The sequence below is a fragment of the Odontesthes bonariensis genome, chromosome 23 (assembly GCF_027942865.1).
Source record: "Odontesthes bonariensis isolate fOdoBon6 chromosome 23, fOdoBon6.hap1, whole genome shotgun sequence".
Taxonomy (NCBI): domain Eukaryota; kingdom Metazoa; phylum Chordata; class Actinopteri; order Atheriniformes; family Atherinopsidae; genus Odontesthes; species Odontesthes bonariensis.
In genome coordinates, this window is record NC_134528.1 from 19,193,948 (window position 1) to 19,203,738 (window position 9,791).

Below are 9,791 nucleotides of genomic sequence, written 5' to 3' on the forward strand. Positions count from 1 at the left end.
AAATGTTGTCCTTTTTGGTAGATATGTGCAAGTGCATGTATTCATACTGCATTCTTACCAGAATAAACATTTTTATCTCTAAGGTGAGGTTCTAAGCTGGGCGGGACAGGGTGACGCACCTGTGCTTTGTCATTACTTTCAAGAAGGGAATGATACACCTGCCGTCACACTGAGACTCAGCAGGTTTTTAGTATCGCATCAGAAGCAAAGCGGTGGGAGATTTCAACCTTGGTAAGCTGGTTCAACTTTTTTAAATGATTTATCGGTAGTTTTTGGCATTTTTCACACTGAGCACCTATGGGATTCTATGCTGTAACTGTGTCCCAAACACTGAGGTGAAAGAGATTCTGAATTTCAATGTAAAGTTTCTCTTTTATGACTCTTATTAGGAGAACTTATTAAGCTTATAACATTTTGCCACTGCTAGTACTGTATTTGTGTCACTTTGAATGTCAGATTATCAGGATATTCTCATTCCCATCTCATTCCCATCTCATCTCATCTTTTTTTTTTTTTTTTTTTTTTTTAAAGATTTTGCATTACATAAGTGCATAACACCAACAAATCGCTTGGCACAAATTGTGTAATTCAATATTTTGGCTGTTAAAGTATGACGAACATGATGAAACTCATCTAAGGGAAGTGTCAGTGATGTTTGCCCTCTGTGAAATGGTGAGCCCAGTATTGATGGAAGCTGAGGGGCAGCGAGATTGAACGGTGAGATTGTAATACTGTAGCCAGACTGGTTGAGCAGCTCACGCATTCACACAGCACGAAACTTGTGTCACTGAAGCAGACACATGATAGGCTGACGCAGAGTGATACAGGGGAAGGGCCTATTCAAATATAACCTGTTAGTTCAGAGACAGGCTATCAACTATGATCTAGTCTTTCTCTGAATTATGTTTTGATCTAATTTCCAGCGTTAGATTAATAGAAAAGCTCTCTTGTTCCTCTCCTTAAACCAAAGCAGCTGACACAGAGACCAAAGGATGACAAGCACCGCAAGACATCTTGTGAACGTGAGTCATATCTGCTATACATTCATGTTAGTTAACCCTCTTCCTCAGAGAGTATGTGATATTTTGTGCTGTTTTTCCTCATTTCTCCATCGTTGCTTCTTCCTCGTTATTTGCAGCACCTTGTGACATTTCCGCTCCAGAACGGGGGTGTCCAGAGTGTAGAGGAGGCCCAGGCACGGTTCTCGTTCCTGGCTGAGAACAAAAAGTTATGGAGTCAACAGATGTTCCTGGATGTCGGAAGAGAGGCCATTCATCTCAGAGACTTACAGAGCCAGGTGAGAGCAGAGCCTGAAGGGTGCGAATAGTAAAAAGGCCTATGTTACCATCAAATTCATAGTTTTTTTTTCTTAGTGAGGGAAGGGAGGTTGAAAAGGTCAAAAACACATTATGATACTCATAGAGTAGAGTACATCTCTGCAGTAACTTTTGTCACATTCTGTCTAAAATGCCCCGTCCCTGATCAGAAAGGCTCAATGTTCTCTATTTGATTTAAAGAATATGTGAATGCAGGGCAGCTCAGGAACAGTTTCTTGTGTGGGAGAGAGTAACGATCTTTGGTGTGGACTTTTGTCTTTATTACGTTGCAGATATTTTACATACATAAAAAGCTAAGTTAAAAACGCAGCTGGGGAATGGTGAAAACTCAAAAAGCATTCAATCTTTTAAATATGCTCTCATCTGGGAAGTACTGCTAATTTGCATTTATAATGACCTTCAGTTTCTATGCAGGATGAGCTGGAGAACTACCCCTTAAAAAAGGTCTACCGCTGCAACGCCATTGACACAGAGAAACACTTCCCCTCCTTGCTTCTACTAGTCTGCCAAAGTGCAGATCAGGAGAAGCCAGATGTTCACTTCTTCAACTGCGAGGCCGAGAAAGTGAGTATCTCCCAGCAGCTCCCCGGTGTTTCCTGGCTGACTCAGTGAGACAGTTTGTGTGGTATGCTGCTACAAGTTTTACAAGTGACGCCACTTATATTCACAGGCAGAGCAAATCTGCGATGACATCACACGGGCGGTTTCGGCTTCCTCCATCAGAAGCAAGAAGCTGTCAGATGCCCTTAGGTACAGTAAACGTAAGGGTCTTCAGCTCTGAAGAAAACAGAAAATAAAAAGGAAACCCACTGATTTAATCATGCTTCAAGCACTCAAGTGCCAAATTCCATGTCTCTATTTTAGTGTCTATAACTGTTTTTTATTGACAGACATGCAACAGTCTCCATTGAAACTGTTTGGTTTTCTCCTGTTTTTCTGCTATCGCGTCTCATTTTCCACTGAATCAGAGCAGCATTGTGTCACGAATCCACCTGTCCTATGGGAGGGAGGGAGAAACACAGGCAGGACAGTGTAAACAGCTGAGAGAGACAAAGACTCGTTTTACCGGTTTCTGCATAACTTAAGAAGGTGTGACGGAGATTAAAAGGCCGTTGTGACAGAAAGCAGAGAGAGAAGAGGACAGATGACAGTAGCAGCGAAGAGGCTCATGGCTTAAATGGATTATCTGCTTTGAAAATTTTTGCCTTTAAGGATTGTGAAGGACAGATTCATCTGGTACAGTAAGTAGGACCAGTGGTGGGTTTTTGTATTAAGATGCAGATTGATGTTGTAGTCAGCTACTTGAGGTATTTGCATATGAGTAGGCAAACTTAGAAATATCAATCTAAAGTGGTACATGACTTTTACACAACTGTTTAGAGGCGTGCTAATTTGTGTAAAGAGAGCTAAAATTGTTTGTGGTATAAAGTAGAACCATGATCTGGCACAATCATGCTGTTTACTGTACTCCCAAAGTAGAATAAGGGCTGCAGGATTGAATTTCATAGGCAACAAAGTATAAATTGAGACGGGCATTGTTTGCCCTGATTAACTGATCAAAGATCTTTTCTATGCTGCATTTAATCGAGGCTCTCAGAATGAGGATGAATCGGTCAGGCATTTAATGTGTGTTTTTTAACGTGTGTTTGACTTGTTATGTTGAAGGGCGTTCAAGGCGACAGTACTGAGTGATCGGCTGCACCATTAAAAACAAGAGGGCTGCTTTCACCCTTCACCTTATAGTCAAAAAATGTTAGAGGTGTTGAACTTCTATTCTTGTCCTCCAGGCTTCCTCAGAGTGAAGGAGAAATGTTTGCCACCTATGAGATACCAAGCCACCCCATCCCACATGCTCCAAATGCCCCTCCAGCCAACCCCCCACCTTACCCTGGACCCAGAGGTAAACAAAACACATGTATTTTGTGAAAGTATTTAGAAAGTTTAGGTATGTTGGGAGGGCAAACAGGAGAGAAGTAGGACTCAGCGATGGGTATTCAAGGTAAAGAGCTCTCAGGAGCACAGGGGTGGCTTTGTGAATTTGTGTTTGTAAGGAGCTGCCACTCAGGGGCAAAAAGGGGGCAGGAATTCCGAAAGCAAGACAGAAAATCACCATGAATGAAAATGGCTGACCTGAATCCTCTGCCTCCTTTCACAACAGCGAACGGCATGAACGGCGGCCCTGACATCACTTTCCTGCGAGCAGAGAGAGAAGTGGTACGCTCTCGCATAACATTTGAAGTGTTTTTTGGTTTGTTTTGGTTTCCCACAGCCACATTTCATATCTAAAAAGCACAACTAAAACTGGTTCGCCGTTCCTCAGGGGATCCTCAATCACTGTTTCGAGGACATCGAGGGCTTCATGGCCAAGCTGCAGCAGACTGCAGAGGCTGCAACCGTGCTGAACCAGAGGAAGAAGAAGAAGAAGAAAAGTAAAAAGCAAAGTATTGAAGGTAAAAAGGAGTTGGAAATATCCCCTCAAGGTGTCTCAACACTCCTATGTTTACTCATGAGAACTATTTTGTCTGTCAATGTGGCTGAACAACAGAGGATTTACTCACTGCAAAGGCCCGCCCACCACCGGAGGAGGAATTCATTGACATCTTCCAGAAATTTAAATATTGCTTCTGCCTTTTGGTGTGTATCCAGTCAAGTCTCTTTTGATCTTTTTGGTCACCTTACCTTGCTGTTAAATTCTTTTGTTGAACCTTTTTATTTTTAGGGTCGGCTTAAATCAACCATCGCCAATCCTTCATCAGAGGAACTTGTACATCATGTGTTCAAACCTCTTGATATGGTGAGTCAGACTTAAAAACGCCACCTCAGCACCTGCTGTTGCGATTGCTGTAAACATGAGATTGTGTCTTTTATAGCAACATCCTAAAATAAATCTAGCCACCATGTATATCATGGTCATGGGCAGAGTACTGAACAGGTCAACCAGACACGGGCCTGCGGGGTCCAAAGAGTGAGGGGGGCCCCTGCTTTCATACCAGATCTAAAATATATACCAGGAAAAAGTTGGACCACCTTACAGCATGCATTCGCCACAGTTCTCTTTTTGTGAGCTTGTGCAATGACAAAACATTGATTTCTGTCCAACAAAAAGTGAACAAAATTCAATGTGGATGAGAACATAAAACGTCAAAATGACAAGCACGTAGAGCATTTTAGTACCTTGAGGTACTTTTGGATGTGTCGTGTCAAAATAATGGAAGGAGCTAAGTGTAGTTCAGCAATGTTGTTAGAAACCACAAGTTTTTTAGTGTTTGCACAGGGCAGTTCCCAGTGGAAACGCCTTACTGAAAGTTCACTCAATAAATGAAGCATTTGTTTGATCTGGTTTGCATGGCAGTATTTGTATGCAGGCATGTGTCTTTGGCGCACACTTCTCAAACACTTGGTTTGGATTTTTCTGTATTCTTCCAGAAGGAAAGGATATGGTCCTGTCCACTGACTGCTGCTTCAAAGTAAAGCAAATGTCTTTCAAAAATACTGTCAACCGAAGCGTAATCAAATGTGTAAAATGATGTGACAGAGTAGTTACTCAGATATTCACAGTTGAATACATTTCCAGTTGATTGGGGCCCTAAAATTCATTTAAGCAGAAGCTGAAAGGATTTGATTAAAATGTAGGCACTGCCTATATTTGCCTATATTCCCTTTTAAGGCAGTATTAATTTTCCGTGACTGCTCTCAAAAGCATCAGATGTGGAATTTTAGGTGTGCCTCAGCTGATGTCTGATAGATGTGAATCAGTCCTCATCAAATAAAGAAAAGCAGGTGCGTTTTATTAGTGTTTACTGACACACCTGAGTGGAAACACGCAGTGTTTATATCAGGGCCTGTGGGAGTCACCTCTCCCACATTGTAATTGTACCCATTAGGCTTTTATTCGTGTCTCTGCCTCTGATTTTTGCCCTCTAAAAGAAGAAAGGGAAATAAGTTCAACTTGACTTTGTTAGACTCATCCGTGCCTTTTTGTTGTTGAATGTCGGAGCTGTCTTTGCAGATTTGTGAGCATTAGCACTATTGTTTATTTTTCTGATCTTGGTGGATTGCAGATGGTGAAAACGACGGGGGGACCTGCTCTCGGAGCCTCGGTGTCCAGCCCTGCCCTCACCGACTCTGCTGTGTCCCTGCTGCGAGACAATCTTAGCGAGGAGGAGAAGCAGCTGTGGACGTCTCTGGGTCCCAACTGGACGCTCCCTTGGTTAGTACCAAACATCACCAACAAATGAGGCCTCGGTAATCATGGCCAACGGTGATGCTTTATACTTTGCAAGACTTCTGTATTTGAAAGATGTTCGTGTATTCAATGTATTTTTGTGTGATCTTATCAAATGTATTTATTTCTCCAGAGTAAATGAAGCAGGTAGATTTTCTAATTTCATATGTATCAAACTATGGCTGCATATATTCTTACCTCTCCACAGCTGCATGTAAGCTTGGAAATGCAGTCCTTATTAGACAGTTCATCCTGATCACCACTTGAAAGTATTAATTGGGAAATTTAGTGCCATCATGATGATTGTGCATTTACAAATTTTGTCCAAAGTTACAATTATCAGGTGCCAAAAGTGTCCACTTACACCTAAAAAAAACTAAACTTAGGCATCAGTATGTCCACAAAGAATAATAAAAAGAACTGTGTGGAACCTTGTTTGACAGAGGTCGTGGTTTTGGTTTCACTGCCGCTCTAAGTAAAATCCAGCTGCGATGAGGAATGATTCAGTGACTCTCTGCTCTCTCAGCTCTCAGCTCAGAGGACCTGTTGCTCCATATACTCCTGTGTTCTTGGATGGCTGGAAGCCGGAAGCATCTAGGGCGGACGGGCAGGTTTGGGAGGATCCGGTCGAGTCACAACACAAACTCGAAGCCCTCCAAGTAAAACAAGAGGTATGGAATACCTGCACAAGATATGGCTTAGAGCTCATTCCATTGTATGTCAGCACAGATGAGCGCTTTAAGGACAACGCAAACAGTAATGTGTAATTAGCGAGTGCAACAAGCACGTATATAGTAAGTGCTGAAAACTTTTTTTCCATTTCAAATCAAATCAAATCAAATTTATTTGTATAGCACATTTCATGTACAAAACAATTCAAAGTGCTTCACATAAAATAAAAGCATTGCAACAGGGAGTGTAAGAAGCATTAAAAATACATCAAAGAACACAAAGAGAAACAAATAAAATGATTTGAATTCATTTAAAAACAAGCAACAGTCTAGATAAATTAAAAGATATCGTGCAGATTTCATGCATAGACACATGAGGAAAGAAATGTTTTTAACCTGGATTTAAAAATGTCTACATTTGGTGAAAGTTTAATCTCCACTGGCAGTTTGTTCCACTTGTTGGCAGCATAACAGCTAAATGCTGCTTCTCCGTGTTTAGTCTGGACTCTGGACTGGACCAGCTGACCTGAGTCCTTGGATCTAAGAGCTCTGCTAGGTTTATATTCTCTGAACATATCACAGATGTATTTTGGGCCTAAATCGTTCTGGGATTTGTAAACCATCAGCAGGCTTTTAAAATCTATTCTGTGACTGACTGGAAGCCAGAGTAAAGATTTTAAAACTGCTGTGATGTGTTCAGATCTCTTAGTCCTGGTTAAAACTCTAGCAGCAGCGTTCTGGATGAGCTGCAGATGTTTAATGCTCTTTTTGGGAAGTCCAGTTGAAAATAGCATTACAGTAATCGACTGTGTCTGCACTGAAATCATCAAATATTTTGTTTACAGTCCACTCAACCAATGTGGCTCACACTGTAACAAACAGCAACAACTGGCACCAGAAATCTTAAACCTTGGGCTTGTTTTTCAAGATGTTTGCTCTCAAAAATACGACCAAACTAAATCTGGATGAAACTTAAACCACTTTCATTTTCAAAGATGATCAATGAGCTGTTTGTCTAATTTGCATGCTTATAATGGAGAATCCTCGCCTCTCTATCAGGACAAACAATACGTTTGTTTATGAACCTGTTAGCACCATATAGACTGGCATCTTGTCTATTTCCTTGTATTTTGAACTTTTCTTGTGTTTACCCACAGCAACAAGAGCCGCTTCAGCCCCACGGGCCTCCAGATGTCCACATCAGCAATGAGGAGTAAGTCATCTCAGATGAGCAAATCTGCTGCTCTCATTGACTTCGACTGCGTGAAAACTCTCCTCTTATCGTGTCCTTGTTCTGTCATCTCAGGGATGCCCTCCCGCCAGAGGCTGACAGACTCTACAGCTGCAGTTACGACTTCATAGCCAGGAACAGCAGTGAGCTTTCAGTGCAGCAAGGGGAGACTCTTGAGGTGATGAAGTGAAAGGATCTCATTTGAGATTTTACAGATGTTATTGTTGTTTCAAGGCCCCATCTTGAAGCTTCTCTGTGTATTTCCGATCATCAGATTTGAAGGCTGGAAATGCTATTTGCAGTTGTTGACGCACTTTTGACAGTGTCTCCTTCATCCAACAGGTGATTGAATCATCCAAGCGCTGGTGGAAGTGTCGAAATCGGTTCGACCAGATCGGCTTTGTGCCCTTCAACATCCTGGAACCTATGGCTCACATAGACAGCCCCGTCAGCAACAGACCTCCGAGTGTAAGACACAGCAATGCGGGCCGACCACCCGTCACACAGTTGAGATCACCTGTGCATTCCACAGTGAATTCCAGCATAACCTTCCCTCTGCCTCCCTGTTCCTGCAGGCTCCAGCTCCGCCTCCCCTCACCAAGAATTTCTCTGCAGTGCCACCCAGCCCTCCTGCTCTGCAACGCGCCCCCTCCCACTCCCCACATCACCCTCGGAGGTTACCAGCATACAACCAACATGTGCCAGCTGGAGATGAAACAGACAAAGGTGCCAAACTACATGTTTTGTTTCATTTGAGTTAGATGCTGCGATGAACTTGACCTTTTGGATTGATCATGGATTTGATCATTTTGCAAGTGTTGCTTATCTTTATGCCAAAAAATGTCAGATTCTGTGAGCAAATGAAAGTTTCATTCGAAGAATACTGTCTCACGGGAATATAACTACAGAAAAGCCGAGCATTACCTGGAATGTCTACGAAATGAGCAGAATTTTCAGATTTTTGCAACACCTCTTGTGAGCTTTACAATCTTTTCTTTTTGCCCTCAACCTTTTCAGTCATGCTGGTGAACGACGAGCTGCTCCAGCGGCTGACCAATGGAAAGACCAATCTGAACAAACCGCTCATCATACCTCGTTCCTCGGAGACCTCCGTCCCTCTTGATTATCACTCCCCTCCAGAGGAGGTGGCCGAGTGGCTCAGAGGGAAAGGCTTCAGCGAGCCGTGAGTTTGTATTCTCGTTGTGCTTGTTTATTAACTGAGAGCTTGAATGTTTATTGTCCGAAACTTGGTTGTGGACTCATGTCTGTTTTGCATCCCCAGGACGGTGACTTGTTTGGGCGTGCTGACAGGCGCACAGCTGTTCTCCCTGAACAAGGAAGAGCTACGAGCTGTGATTCCAGATGAGGGTACCAGAGTCTACAGTCAGCTCACTGTGCAGAAAGCGCTGCTGGAGGTACGTTTCTGAGGATTATCGGCACTTTTTTAACCAGGTCCATGTTAAATGTATGACATGATTATGAACCGATTATTCCTATAGCTGAGTCATAAAATATAATTTACTCAGAAGTCTCTGCCTCTGAAGCAACTGTTTTTTTGTTTTTGTTTTTTGTGCATCTAGCAGATGTTTTTCATCTCCTTAGCTCACGTTTATATTAAAAAAAAAAAAAAAACACTGAGCCTCTCCTCAATCTGTCTGAATGTGGTTCTGCTTACTACAGGATGCCAGAAGGGCCACAGAGTTGGAGGCAGTCATGGAGAAACAGAAAATGAAGGTTGATCTGAAGCTGGAGAGCAGCACTTTGTGAGCGACAACAGACACCATGAAGAATTTCAAATGAAGGATCGCGTTCTTCTGGTACAAGTTACCACTGAGGAGTGGATTGCATAATTATTCATCGTATTTATCAAAGAACAAACCCATGACAGGGACTTCAGTTGCATTTAGCCTGTTAGGAGCATCATGTCAAAGTGGTTATTAATGACGGAAAAGTTCAAGCTTTTGGTGGCCAATAAGAAATTTAAGTGTTCAATGCAGGCGAGCGCGGAGCAAATTAAATATTTGAATGTCAAAGTGGTCCTTTTGTAATTATTTTCCCCTTGTTTTTCTTGTGAATCGTTCATCAATTCAACCTCAACTCCAAAATCAGTTGGGACACATGAGCAAAATGTAAATAAAAACAGAATGCAAAGAATCTGACGGGCCGAGGTTTTATTTACTAGAGGAGGAAAATGTGTCAGATGCTGAAAGGGAGATGTTTTACCATCTCATGGAAAGTATGAATTCATCTTGAATTTGATGGCAGCAACATGCCTCAAAAGAGTTGGTGATCGTTTTTGTTCTACTTTTCTTTAAACTACTCGTTTA

General features: G+C 42.2%; 1 protein-coding gene across 3 annotated transcripts; it reads left to right on the plus strand.

Moving 5' to 3' along the window:
* The first annotated feature begins 152 nt into the window (after window positions 1–152).
* LOC142374410 (epidermal growth factor receptor kinase substrate 8-like protein 1) lies at window positions 153–9,497 on the plus strand. 3 transcript variants are annotated; one of them, XM_075458078.1, is made up of 19 exons: window positions 153–231; window positions 971–1,022; window positions 1,139–1,297; window positions 1,752–1,901; window positions 2,008–2,087; window positions 3,125–3,237; window positions 3,496–3,551; window positions 3,658–3,787; window positions 3,883–3,971; window positions 4,057–4,131; window positions 5,399–5,547; window positions 6,089–6,233; window positions 7,391–7,446; window positions 7,540–7,642; window positions 7,807–7,932; window positions 8,040–8,190; window positions 8,482–8,647; window positions 8,747–8,879; window positions 9,145–9,497. In XM_075458078.1, the coding sequence occupies exons 2-19, from the start codon at window positions 993–995 to the stop codon at window positions 9,229–9,231; spliced, it is 1,998 nt and encodes a 665-aa protein (XP_075314193.1). In that variant the 5' UTR covers window positions 153–231; window positions 971–992; the 3' UTR covers window positions 9,232–9,497. The 3 variants fall into 3 exon arrangements, with proteins under 3 accessions (XP_075314193.1, XP_075314194.1, XP_075314195.1); XM_075458079.1 differs by having other exon boundaries at window positions 174–231; window positions 974–1,022; XM_075458080.1 differs by lacking the exons at window positions 153–231; window positions 971–1,022 and having other exon boundaries at window positions 1,145–1,297; window positions 1,741–1,901.
* Window positions 9,498–9,791: the final 294 nt, after the last annotated feature.